General features: G+C 39.7%; 1 protein-coding gene across 1 annotated transcript; it reads left to right on the top strand.

Moving 5' to 3' along the window:
• Positions 1 to 564: 564 nt before the first annotated feature.
• lim2.2 (lens intrinsic membrane protein 2.2) lies at positions 565 to 14,446 on the top strand. The gene is made up of 5 exons (XM_056239096.1): positions 565 to 810; positions 11,623 to 11,813; positions 12,540 to 12,677; positions 13,377 to 13,511; positions 14,281 to 14,446. The coding sequence occupies exons 2-5, from the start codon at positions 11,636 to 11,638 to the stop codon at positions 14,352 to 14,354; spliced, it is 525 nt and encodes a 174-aa protein (XP_056095071.1). The 5' UTR covers positions 565 to 810; positions 11,623 to 11,635; the 3' UTR covers positions 14,355 to 14,446.
• Positions 14,447 to 14,843: the final 397 nt, after the last annotated feature.

The following is a 14,843-nucleotide window of genomic DNA, read 5'->3' as shown; positions in this document are numbered from 1 at the left end:
TCGGGCGTGTGAGTGTGTGAAACCAATCAAATGCGGGTGTCTCACGGCCAATGCGTGAGAGTTGGCAGCTATGGAATCATGATGTGCGTTTTATTACAAGATTCGTTCCTACCTATTGGCGTCCACATGTTTTGATACTGGGTAACTATATTTGGACAAACTATATGCTAAATCTATCACTATAGTTTTAAAATTTTGACTGAATCTGCACATGTGATTCCTATATAGCTAACAATTGTTGGTTCACTGAAAGTTGTGGAAACGTTAGTTTCTGCTTCCCAGAACGGATATTCTAAAAATTTGTTATCCAGGAACGTTTTATTTACGTAAATAGAACTTTCCTGTTAGGTTTTTATAACATTCACCTATTTGGTTTCCAAAATGGGAACGTCCCCACCAAAGTTTGCTCATTTATTACAGTGTTCACTTGTATGTCGACATGTGGGTGAGGTTTCTTCATCCTTCAAACCCAAATCTACGAGTTCTGGATCGATTTGACCTGTGAGGGAGGCCTGAGGGCGCGCTGACGCGCGTCACGAAACGTCCCACACCGCGGGACACGGTGACGCAGAAGAAGACTGGAGGGATTGTGAGGAGAGGGAGATAATGGGTAAATGAGAGGGAGAGAGAATGGGTAAACAAGAGGACGAGATGCAGAGAAAGATGATTACCTCACATCTCACATGTCTGACTGGATGATTCGCTCTATTGTGGCGGGAACAATAACGGTCGCCGCGCGTGGCGGGTTTAAAACCCCAGAGGCGCGAGGACAGAGCGCAATCTTCGCGGGAGACTGTAACCGTCAGAGAGGTACATGAAGCTAGATTTGATACTATTAACTGGTTTGAAACTTATTACACCTACTTTATTAGATTGTTTACATAAAAAGCACAATCCGTGTCTTTTTGTGGAAATCTTAATGCGTTTGCTCATCTTGCAATGTTTTGATCATCGCACGTCTTGTGTTTAAATGTAAACAAAAGCCTTGTTTGTTCTGTATCTCCATTTGCAATGCATTTAATGGCACATTTAGTGAGATTCGTCATGAATGGCTCTCTTATTTGTCCTCTGAATGAGTAGTTTGTGTGTTGGCAGCGTCCAGGCTCGAGTTTGAAATGTGCTGATCCAGTTTGTGCTACGCACACGATTCGCATTCAAAACGCTCGAATGCATATTATTATAAAAAGCTTGATTGATCGGCTCGATTCGAGCCAAATGCTGATGCCGCTGAACTTCTATTGTTCACATCCTGTGAAAACGTTCCTATTTATAAAAAGTTTGTTATGGCACCTTTTCTAATACTACTGTTTTACTTTAAGATCATTTATCTCTCCAAAAGTGGCATCAGTAATATAGAGATCTTTTGACAACTTTAGATATTTTTATCTTTAGATAAGTATTATTAGAAGCAAAATAAAAGGTGGATAAAATAAAAAATACGTTTTTTTTTATGTGTTGGAATTTAATGATAAAATTTAAAATTCTTGTTAACATCGTATTATATTTTAAATGATACGTTGTATCATTAGAAATAAAAAAAATATTCTAAATATTTTATTCTATATCAAGCTTTGGTTTCATGTATATGTTGTGTATTTATTTGAAACAATACATAAAGTTAATTGCTCGTATGATGATTGATAGGTTGTTGTTGTTATTATGATGTTAAAGTTATAATTTTATTTATCAAAAATTGTTTATTAACATATGAATTAACTTTTTATATATATTTTAACCATTTTAAATGTAATTTCCTATTATTTATTATTAATAATAATTATATTAATTTAACTTGTATTGTATATTATTAATAATAATATGAAAAAGTTACATGTGTATTTATAATAGTCATTTGCATTTTATTTTATTTTATATTATTATTGAAATGTTTTACATTTATTATAAAAATATATATGAATTTATATATATGAATTTATCATACATTTAGATTGGTTTATTAACATTATTTATACATTTAGATTCGTTTATTATCATTATTTATTAACATTTTTATTTATTTTTTATCATTGTTGCCTATTGTATTTTTTTATAAACTTATAAATGTAATTGTCCTATTTAACTATTTTATTAATAATACTAATATTAATAATTTACATTTTTATTTGTGTTTATTATATATTCATTTGCACTTTATTTTATATTATTAGTATTTATATGTTGTATATTTATTATAAAAATATAAGTTTAATTGATCCTAGGGCTGGGCAACGATTAATCGCATCCAAAATAAAAGTTTGTGTTTACATAATATATGTGTGTGTAGTGTTTATAATTATTTTGTATATATAAATACACACACATGCATGTATATATTTAAGAAAAATGTGTTATTAATATATCAAATATGTATATTTATATATAATATTAATTATCTATAAATATATATAATGTATATGCATGCAAATATTTCTTAAATATATACATGCATGTGTGTGTATTTATATATACTAAATAAATATACACACTATACACACATATATTATGTAAACACAAACTTTTATTTTGGATGCGATTAATCACGATTAATCGTTGCCCAGCCCTAATTGATCCTATAATTTATTATTTAAAATTTGTTTTGTATAATCATTAATTTTATAGAATATATTGTATATTTATTATAAAAATTATAAATGTAATTTTCCAATAATTGATTATTATTATTATTATTGAAAACCTGAAATAATCTAATTATATTAGTTTACTTTTTTTAATAAAATTTTATAGTAACAATGGTATTTTGCCTACATTTTTTACATAGTGTATGTTTTAAAGTGTTTATCAGGAGAGGAATGAATAAGCTGAACAATATTTTCGAAGAAAGTAGAGAGAAAATGTGATGTTTGCCAAATGTTGCTAGGTGTAACGAGGAGTCAGCAGAAATGGGATCCATGTGCGGTTTTATTGTAGACAGTAGGAGAACAACGGGCAGAGGTAAATCACCAGCAACAGAGATATCAAAGACAAGGCAGAAACGTAACGATACGTCAGGCAATGGATCAGGGCAGGCAAACAGTAAATCCAGGTAAACAGGGAGAAGATCAGATGGGCACGGGAAGGTACGAGGTAAACAGTCCAAGGTCCAACACAAGAAATCAATTTACTAGGAATAACCCTCAGAAATGTCTGCAATGGCAAAAACAAGACTTTGTTGTGTGTGTGTGTGTGACAAATAGTCCATGGGATGGGGATCAGGTGTGAGGGTAATCAGCACCAGGCACGGAATAATGGGAAACGTAGTCAAAGTTAAAGTTAGTACTCTGGTGTGGGAGCCCTCTGGTGGTGATCAGAGGGAGCCACAGAGACTTGATTTGTGACAGAGCAACCTCCCTGCGAGCGGCTCCTGACACGAGGAGGTGACCGATGCCGGGGTCTTCCATGAGGGCGAGGGGCAGGTCTATCCGGATGGGTCCTATGGAAGTCAGCAATGAGAGATGGGTCCAAAATGTCGTCTGATTCGGTCTCCTCTGGACCATACCCCTCCCAGTCCACGAGGTATTGTAGTAGTCTGCCCCGGCATCTGGAGTCCAGGAGTTCATGCACTTGATAAGCCTCCTCACCATCCCTGATGATAGGAGGGGGTCTCTGGTCACTGGCCTCATCTAGGTCCTCCTCCTCTCGAACCACCAGCGGGCTTGAACAGAGAAACATGAAAGGTGGGTGAGATACGGTAATTGGAAGGAAGAGCCAAACGGTATGAGACTGGATTAATCTGTTTGATTATTTTGAAGGGACCCACGTACCTGGAACTGAGTTTTCGGCAGGGTAACCGGAGTCGAAGGTCCCGAGTAGAGAGCTAGACCCATTTTCCAGGGCGATAATCAGGATGAAGATGGCGGGAGTGGTCAGCCTGTTCCTTCTGGTGCCTCACCGCCCTTTAAAGATGCACATGTGCTTCGTTCCAGACGTTCTCACTCCTCTGAAGCCAATCATTTACCGCAGATAGCTTGTAAGGTTCTCCTGACCGCGGGGATAGAGGGGGTTCATATGGCGTCCAGGACGCATTGAATAGGGTTTAATCCAGTGGAGGGTTTTCTGAGTGAATTTTCTGCATTTTCTGCCCAGAGCAGATAACGATTCCAGTCTGTTTGGTTACGGTGACAGTAGGATCTGAGGTAACGGGTAAGTTCTTGGTTGAGGCGTTCAACTTGACCATTAGACTGAGGGTGGTAACCCGAGGTCAGACTGATATTGACATTGAGCTTCTGGAAAAATGCGACCCACAAACGAGAAGTAAACTGAGGTCCTCGATCAGAGACTATGTCTTCCGGAAAACCATATAATCGGAACACATAATTACACAGAGTTTCTGCTGTTTCAAGGGCCGAGGGTAATTTGGGTAGGGGAATGAGGCGACAGGACTTAGAGAAACGGTCGACTACGGTGAGTATTGTGGTAGGACCTTTGGAATTGGGGAGATCTGTGACAAAGTCGATAGAAATATGGGACTAGGGGCGTTGGGGAATGGGTAAAGGTTGGAGTAGACCAGCAGGGGCTTGGGGAGATGATTTGGTCATTTGACAGGTGGCACAATTCTGGATGAAAGTGATGATGTCGGATTGTAATGACGGCCACCAGAAGCAATTGTTGACGAGTTGACTAGTGGCTAGGGCTGGATGATTAATCGAAAAATAATCGAAACCGAAATTCAGAGCCTATAACCGACGTAATTTTACCATGTCGGTTATTTCGTTTTTTTAATCCTATTAATATTTCCGCCCACTGTGTGTTAATGTACTTTCCCCTTAAAACATTATTGCGTTGTGTAGTGTAGTCACGTAACTCCGCCCCGTCCAGTCTGCGACATTGAAGCAACATGAGCCCAGAGCATGAGCCCCTTTCACACAGCGCGTTATTCCCGGGAAATTGCCAGAACAAACACCTTCTGTGTGAACGCAAACATGAACCGGGATTGATGCCAGGTTGGGGACATAGTAACATTGCTGTGTTCAGTCCCGGAACGCGCGCTGTGTGAACAAATGCCGTGTTGTAAACGACGCTGAAGCCGGGATCGTTCGCTAGTGAAACTGTACGTAATGCGCTAGTTTATGATCGAATCAGAGAGAAAAAAATGCACAAGCGTGGTTTCTCGAGAGAGAAATCGCAGCTCATAAGCAAACTATAGACGCCGCTGAGATATGTCTTTGCGGGTTGTGTGTGTGAACGCACTCTCTGTTTCCGGAAAATCACTGGCAGTGTGAATGAACCAAAGTCAAACGAACCCGGGTCAAATCCCGGGTCACTTTATCCGTGTATTTTCCGGAAGCTCTGTGTGAAAGGGAACTCAAACACTGAGTCAACTCAGCAACAGGAGCCGCTTGTACCAAAGAAACACGCGAAAAAAGAGAGAGAGACTGACAAACGCCCAGCAACAAGTGCCTCCAATCCACAAAGCAGGTTTCGATAACACAAGCATTTACAAATGCTGCACAATATGAAAATTAGTTTTTTAGTTTTATACAAGGTTTATTTTACTTTTAAGATGGCAATATTTACCATTTATTTTGTTTACAAAAATAACTATTTTCTACATTTTTAGGAAACTTTCTTTTTACATTAAAACTTAATTACTTTTTTATAAGACATTGTATGCTTTGTAAACATTGTATGCTTTGTTTGATTCAATTGTTTGAAATATTTAATAAATAAGCATTAAAAGCTATCTGTGCGTTTCCTTATTTTAGAATCACAAAGATAGGATTATGCACTCTTTCATTAAAAAAAATAACCGTGAAAATATGTACAGTATAAGCCAGTGTTTCTCAACCTCTCCTGCAGGGACCCCCTGACAGGCCATGTTTCTGTTTTAACCCTGAAATGGCACACCTGATTCAAGTCATTAAAGGCTTAATGAGTAGTTGACTAATTGATTAATTGAACTATTCCTACTCTAATTACTCATTAAGCCTTTAATTACTTGAATCAGGTGTGCCATTTCAGAGTTAAAACAAAAACATGGCCTGTCAGGGGGTCCCTGCAGGAGAGGTTGAGAAACACTGGTATAAGCCTTGCCAGTGACATATGATAAAAAAAAAAAATAATAATAATCGTTCAATAATCGCAATCGAGGCAACTTGTTCGATTAATCGCGATTATGATTTTAGCCAAAATCGTCCAGCCCTACTAGTGGCACTAATGCCCGGGTGACCAGAGCTGGGAGAATTGTGCACCCACTGAATAACTCTTCTTCGGAGTGTCGTAGGTACATAGGTGTGACCTGGGGGACAGTCAGGTGGAGGTGGTTCAGCGTTCTGAACATCAGTAATCTCAGTCATGAGGTCCCACTGTACCGGTGCCACGATGATAGTGAAAGGAAGGACCGCTTCTTTGGTAGGGGGTGATAGTGCGGATTCATGTTGCCTGGAAAGGGCGTCTGCTTTGACGTTCTTGGAACCAGATCTGAAAGTTAAAGACAATTGAAATCTGGTGAAAAATAATGCCCATTTTGTCTGTCTTGGATTGAGTCTTTTAGCTAAGCGCAGATATTCTAGGTTTCGATAATCAGTTAATACTAGGAAGGGATGCTTGCTTCCTTCCAGCCAGTGCCGCCATTGCTCAAATGCTGCCTTCAAGGCCAGAAGTTCCCGATTCCCGACGTCATAATTTTGTTCAGCATATCTGAGTTTCCGTGAGTAATATGCGCGAGGGAAGAGTTTGGGCGGATTGCCTTGTCTTCGAGAGAGTACTGCCCCGATGCCTGTGCTGGATGCGGCGACCTCTACAATAAACTCACGTTCAGGGTCAGGATGATGTAAGATAGGGGCTGTGGTGAAGCATTCCTTTAGCTCTTGGAAGGATTTTTCTGAAGCTGACGACCACGATAGACGATGTCCTCCCCTCTTAAGCATGGAAGTTAGAGGTGTTGCAATGATGCTGAAGTTTCTGATGAAACATCTGTAAAAGTTGGCGAAACCTAAGAGCCGCTGTAACTCCTTAATTGTAGTTGGTTGGGGCCCACCCCAAGACTGCATTCACTTTGCTGTCTTCCATGGTGACTCCCTCGGAACTGATGATGTATCCGAGAAGCAAAATTGAGGTTTGGTGAAACTCACACTTCTCTGCCTTGGCGTAAAGTTGATGTTCAATGAGGCGTTGCAGAACGGTTCGGAAATGGTGAATGTGATCTTCCAGGGTGTTGAAGTAAATGAGGATATCGTCGATATACACAATGACCCACTGATTGAGCATGTCACAGAATACATCATTTAATGAAGGTTTGGAAGACAGAAGGACTATTAACCAGCCTGAAAGGCATAACGGAGTATTCATAGTGGCCCGTGGCCGTGGAAAAAGCAGTCTTCCACTCATCTCCTTCACGGATTCTTATCAAGTTGTATGCGCAGTGTAAGACGAGATTTGTGAAATACTTGGCATTACAAAGTTGCTCCAGAGCTGAAGGAACTAACGTCAGTGGGTAACGAAATTTGACAGTAATTCCATTAAGGCCTCGGTAGTCGATACAAGGTCGCAGCCCATCATCCTTTTTACTCACAAAGAAGAACCCTGCTGATGCCGGAGAATTGGATGGTCGGATGAACCCCTTTGCCAGTTCTTCCTTGATATAGTTTTTCATAGACTCTGATTCGGAATGTGACAAGAAAAAAATCCTGCCCTTGGGAGGAGTGGTACCTGGAAGCAGTTCTATGGCGCAGTCACCAGAACGATGAGGAGGTAGTTGAGATGCCTTGTTCTTACTGAAGGCCTCTACGAGATCCTTGTACTCTAGGGGTAGGGCGTGGATGGAAACTGGTTGCACTTTGGAAGTAGTGGGTTGGGTGTTCAGGACAGGAACTGCTTGGATACAGTTTTGAAGACATGAGTCAGACCATTGTACAATTTGTCTCTCTGCCCAGGAAATGTAAGGATTATGTTGTTGTAGCCAAGGGAGTCCAAGTATGATGGGGTTACGTGGTGATTTTATAAGGAACAATCAAATGATTTACGCATGTAAGGCCCCAGTCTGTAAAGATATTTTCACAGTGGTGTACTGAACGCGACCGGTCCCCAGTGGGTGTGCGTCTAACGCTGCCACTGCCAACACAGAATCACATGGAATTAAGGGAATGTTATGACTCTTGGCAAAGTCTGGGTCAATAAAGTTAGCTGCAGCTCCAGAATCAATCATGGCCGTGGCAATGATTGTTCCACCATTACCGGTAAGTACTACTAGTAATTCCATATTAGAAGAGAACTGGGACTGATAACTCACTGCCGTGGGGTTTCTTTGAGATGGACGTGTGGGACAGGATGCTCTCATATAGTGTTGTAAAAATATTGGGTACTTCGGTACCAAGTCGGTACTAAAAAATTTTAAACGTCACGGTACTAAGTACCGGTGGTACCGAGTACCCGGCCAAACCCGGTTCTGAATGCGCATACATGCACGAAGGGCGTGAAGTTGCGTCCTCTTCATGAAAGCGCTGAGACATGGCGACCGGCGGCGCTGCTGATGTGGTGTCTGTGTATATTAAACTGCAAAAAGACTATTTAGATATTAACCCTGCATGTTCTGCTTGTCTCTGTGTGAATGAACGGCGCAGACACACGGTTTCATTTAACGTTACCTCACACACACACACACACTGAAGCACGAGTGACGCTCGCGCTGTTTTCAGTCTCTGCTGCCTCACGATATGATGACATGATTCATGATTCAATTCATCTCCGGGAGTCACTTCATGAGCATTTTACCGTTTCATTTGAGAAAAACTATCGTCATATCAAATACACAAACAGAAACTCAAAGGTCTTCACGGCAACCCGTCAAAATCAAAGTTTGGTTTAACTTAAAGAAATTGACAGAAATAATTATATTAGGCTACTGTACAATAGATTTATCTACGTCTCCATTAATTAAAAATACCCCTACTACTACTAATAATGTGTGCATAGAAGGTTGCTTATTTTTCACTTGATTTTTTTATAAGCAATATTTCTCAATATTATCAATATTTTCGTTTAAACGGCATGTAGCCTTCAATGCTTTCATAAATTTACCGTCATAAATAATAGGGATGCACGATGATATCGGGACAACATCGGTATCGGCCGATAAAAGCTTAAAATGACCATCATCGGCATCGGCCGATAAAAGCTTAAAATGACCATCATCGGCATCGGCCGATATGAATATTTCTGCCGATGAGTCTTGCCGATAGGGTGGCGTGTTTCCTATGCGCACGTGACGACCGTGAACGAAGCATGAGCGCCAGCAACTTAAACTTCCAACTAGGGGTGTGCCGTGCGTCTCACGGTTTTTGATCGTGGACGATTAAAATGTCTCCACGATCTGCTTTTGAAGAAAAATCATAGTATCGTGCATTCTATCAGTTCAATTCTGGCGCCTTCATCTCAACATACTGTACAACGCGACGTTCACATCACATCACATCACATGTAAACGCAGAGGTAGAGTTACACTCACGGGACACCGCAATTCACAAAAGTTCATTGTTTGCATGTGCGTCAAAGTCTTGCTAGGTAAACATGTCATTCACGTGCTGATGCGCTGTTCTAACATCCGCTTTTCTGAGCGCGTTACACCCGACGCTCACAGGAACTAAAGCCTGTCACAGCGCCTGCATACTGGACTAATCTTTCGAGTCTTATTGCGCTGATACTGTCAAATACACACAAGGTTTACATAAACAAAGTTGGTTATGTCTAAAGTGAAAGCAAACAGAGAAAATCTGCTTGTCAAATGCGTGTATATTAGACGCGTCGCGTTACTCGCGTGCAGTTCTTAAAGAGACAGTAATAATATTCTGCCGCTTGTCTTTAAAGAGATACTGCACCCAGAAATAAAAATTCTGTCTATCTAATGTTGTTTCAAACCTGGATTCATTTCTTTCTTGTGCTTAAATATACTATGGAAGTCACTGGAGTACAGCAACTGTTTGGTTAGCCACATTCTTCCAAATAACTTTTATAATTTCAACAGAAGAAAGAAACTTGAGAGAGTAAATGATGACAATTTAAATTTTTGGGAGAACTATCCCGTTAATGTTAATAAAACAACAAAACAGAGGAAATCACTCACTGCTCTTGACTGAGAACATTAATAGAAGCTTTAATAAGCTTTTTTTGCACTTAAAAAAATTCAAATATATCGGTATCGGTATCGGCATGGGGCAAAATTAGTTTGAAAATATCGGCATATCGAATATCGGCCAAAATCCTATATCTTGCATCCCTAATAAATAATAAAGTAATTGAATTGAATTTAATATTTTATTTCAAATAGTTAAATAAATTGGAAAAATAGTTCAAACTGATTTTGCTGTGGTACCGAAATTGGTACAGAGAACCGTAAAATTTTAATGGTATCGGTACCGACTACTGGAATTTTGGTACCGTGACATCCCTAGTGCCCTGGTCGCAGTAGCACCTCATTGCAGTACACGAGATCCAGGGGGCGGAGTTGGATCCAGATCTAAGGGGTGGAGATGGGTAGGATTAGGGGTGGGGTTAGAGATCAGGGGGTGGAGATGGGTAGGATTAGGGGTGGGGTTAGGGATCAGGGGGTGGAGATGGGTAGGATTAGGGGTGGGGTTAGGGATCAGGGGGTGGAGATGGGTAGGATTAGGGGTGGGGTTGGGGATCAGGGGGCAGAGATGGGTAGGTTTAGGTATATGTAAGGTGGGAGGAGTTGGATCTGGATCCAACTCCTCCCCCTGGATTTCGTGTTCTGCAGTGAGGACCATCTCCCTGGTTGACAGCAGTACAGGCACAGTCTTTGACGGTAACGGCGCTCCTCTTTTGAAGAGATATGAGTAAAGCCGATCTGCATTGGTTCATTGTCAGAGGTGGTCGTGGCAGCGGAGGGCAGTGCAGAAGGATTCTTATTAGGACATCTCGAGCGGATCAAATTATCAATGCAAATTGCTAGTTCAATGAACTGGTCAAGATTCCTCTCTTAAATTTCAAATTATCATCCACCCACACTGTTTGAGCCGCGAGAGTGCGGAAGGTGAGCGCATACTCAGCTGGCGTCTTTCTCCCTTGTTGAAGAACCAGCAGTTGTTCTCCCGATTCCTTTCCCCCCTCTGAATGTTCGAAGATCTCACGAAATCTTTGCATAAAGCCGTCAAATGTGGGAAAGCAGAGTCGACTGCCGTGGCCCATTCTAATGCTTTCCCTGTTAGTAAAGAGCATACAAAGGCTATACGGCCTTCATCTGTGGGATATAATGTAGGTTGTTGGGAAAGGTGAGTTGCTAGAATACTTGCTTGAGTGGATACCTCGGTAGACAGACGATAGATAGCTACTGGATCGGGGTCTGGCGAATGGCAAGAACAAGACTTCATAGTGAGTGTGTGTATGACAAATAGTCCATGGGATGGGGATCAGGTGTGAGGGTAATCAGCACCAGGCACAGAATGATGGGAAACGTAGTCCGAGTCAAAGTTAGTACTCCGGTGAGGGAGCCCTCTGGTGGTGATCAGTGGGAGCCACAGAGGCTTGATTCGTGACACTAGGGTTTTTGCTGGTGATTTAAGGAATCAATCAAGGAAACTTTAAGCCTGAGTGTCAGAGGTTTGATTGACAGCATTAACTCTGTAGCGAGTGGTTAACCGTGTGTGTTTACCGTGTGTGTTTGTGCAGGACGCTCTCATTGATGGTGTTCACTCTGGTAAGCGGGGCCTCACTGTGTGGTGTGGCGGCCCTCGTGCTCCTCATCATCTCCACAGCAACAGACTATTGGATGCAGTATCGCTACTCAGGGAACGCAGCCAATCAGGGCCTCTGGAGGTTCTGCATCAATCGCAAGTGCCACGCCCACACACTCAACGTGGGTGAGGACAGTCAGCCGCATTACAACCGCTTGTGCAGATACACTACAGGACACTTCCAAAAGTGACAAATTATTATATATATTATATATTTTTTATTTCATTTTTGTAATCCGTATATATATATATATATATATATATATATATATATATATATATATATATATATATATATAAAAAAATTCAAAACATAATTTCATTTTATGTTCATTTTATGTTTTAAAATATTTTATGTTTAATTTATGTAAGTCAATATTGGAAGAATACTTAGTTCATAGTTCTATGTAAACTTAAGATATTTTAATTATTTGTATGTTTTTTTATCAAAACATAATTGTATTTCATATAATAATCTGTGTCTAATTGATTATATAAGTATTGGAAGAATAATTTTTTTTATATATATAAAAAAAATTCAAAACATACTTTCATATGTTCTTTGACAATAATTAACAAAAATTAAATAACAAAAATACATACTTTTAAGTAATCTTTATCTATCTGGGTTGGGCGATATTGGTAGAGAATCTGTTATTTTTTTCTTATTATATAATTTTAATTATTTTTATTTTTATAAAACAAGTTTCTATGATGATCCACAAAAATACCAAACAATCCATCATACATCAGTTGTTTTCATACAGCAGTTTATAGATTCCTGCGGGACCTCGAGTATCCCAGAATGCTCTGAACCTGTTAGTGTGTAAAGTGTGTGTTTCCGCCCCGCAGCATTCTGGGACGCCACGCGGGCCTTCATGCTGCTGTCGCTGCTGGGCTGTTTCGCTGGAGTCCTTCTGAGCGTCACTGCGTCTAAACGAGGCCGAAGCAAACGAGTGCGGGCCGGAGGAGTCGCTCTGCTTCTGTCCGGTGATGAAACATTACAACACTCATTAAAGATGACATTTCATTCAGTTAAAACCTCATCCTTCCCTCGCGGGTCAACATGACCCGAAGCCCTAAAATTATACTTATAAAGTTAAATTATAATTATAACTTAATTTTTTTGTCCAGAAAGCTTATTTTATTTCATGTTTATAATATTTTTAATGCAATTTTATGAACCGTTAAATTACTAGATTTAATCAATAAATAATAAAGAAGTAGTCATTTAAGCACATTCCTCACAACTTTAATTCAAAATAACCCACAATTTAATGCACAACCCTTTTAATTCATCTCAAAATATCTTACATTGGGTGTGCTTTCCAACCTCGTGTGGGGGGAAAAAAACATGATATTTCAGTTCACTTCAGTATGCATTCAGATACACATGTAGACATTATAAAGTTTTAGCATTTTTAGTTCGAATTTTGAGCATTTTTAGGTTTTTCTATGTGTACCGAAGCATTCCTCGCATTCCATTCATTACTTAGGGGGTCAAATTGACCCACGAGGGAAGGATTTGTTACTTTTTTTAATTAAAAAATTTGAAGAAAAAAAATTCCGGCTCAAAATGACCCGAGGGAAGGATGAGGGTTTTAAACTAAACGTGATTCTATGAGGTCAGGTTTGATTGGCAGCCGTGACGTGTCGTTTAGCAGTGATGTCATTGCTGTTTTCCCGCAGGATTTCTCGCGCTTTTGGCTCTGGCGATCTACACCGGGATGACCGTCAACTTCTTCGGGAGGCGCTACATCGGCTGGAGGTTCTCATGGTCTCATATTCTGGGATGGATCGGCACCATACTGGCTCTGGCAGCAGGTCAAATATCCATAAACAGAAAATGCTTTTTAAAAATCTAATTTAAAGAATAGATTTAAATAGATTAAATATTCAAATAAAATGTTGCACTCCCGTTTTTCGTGCAGTGTGAACTCGGCATAAGGTTATGTTTACACGAAAATAATTAAGTTTCTCCTATGCATTTTTTTGGGACAAGACGATTAATTTGATTGAGTGAATGCTTTATTGAATAACGGCCCCTTGGAGTGAAAATTCAAATGAATCATTGAATCAGAGTTTCATTTGTTTCACTTAATCGGCTCTTTTGAAATAACGAGTCGATTCAAACTGTTTGAAACCTTTAGGAATCGATTAATTAAATCACTCGGTTGAATGAATTGAACTGACCAACTCAAACCATTTTTGCTACTGAAGTTTACATTTCAAATGCAATTTGTAATTAAAAAATTTATAAAACGTCTCATATTTGTGATTTGAATGGTCAAAATGCATAAAACGTTTTCAGTTGGAAATGGTGTGTAAATGCCCCCTCATAGTTACGAATGAATAATTGAATCAAACTCATGAATTTTGTGAATCTACTCAACCGAATTGACTTGTTGATTCAAACGAACTGATTCCGTGAATCGTCTGTTTCCTGCCAACTACTTTTTAGTCGTTTCCGCAGATCCGTGTAAATGGGGATCATTTTGACAACATTGACGTCTATGCGAAAAATGCCAAAGACACACTTTCCTGTTTTTAGCACATGGTTGTTGTGTAAATCTCTGTCTTCTCTGTATTCCAGGAGTTCTGCAGCTCTGTGCTTATCAGAGAAGCTTCAGTGAAGCGACGCCTGTGTCTCTGACAGCTGATCCCTGATCATCACAAAACACTGAGCGCTGCAATCCTGGAGGAAATAAACTGCGTTTGGACTCTTTCTTGGTGCATGTTTTATTTTTCCAACAGAACAGATGGTGTTGTCTGTCCAACAGATGGCGTACAGACACAACACTATCTGATGAGGAATATCTTCAGCACACAGGCACTGATCAATATACAGAAACACATTAGTAAACATCGTTAACAAAGCTTTCAAAAGTACACACAAAACAAGTCAAGTCAAGTCAAGTCACCTTTATTTATATAGCGCTTTTTACAATACAGATTGTATCAAAGCGCTTCACAGTGATAACATGAAAACAATATAACAAAGTTTGTTTCTAAAAGAAATTGCGTCAACGTCCACCTTAAGTAAGGCAGATCAATAATATTATTGAATATTAAATGTTAAATGTCCCCAACTAAGCAAGCCAAAAGCCAAGGCAACAGTGGCAAGGAACCAAAACTCCATCAGGTGACAGAATGGAG

Source organism: Rhinichthys klamathensis, unplaced genomic scaffold, assembly GCF_029890125.1.
Source record: "Rhinichthys klamathensis goyatoka isolate OS25496 unplaced genomic scaffold, OSU_Roscu_1.1 h1tg000552l_1, whole genome shotgun sequence".
NCBI classification, from domain to species: Eukaryota; Metazoa; Chordata; class Actinopteri; order Cypriniformes; family Leuciscidae; genus Rhinichthys; species Rhinichthys klamathensis.
The sequence above is the reverse complement of the archived record's forward strand: the minus strand, read 5'-3'. Positions and strand labels throughout refer to the sequence as shown.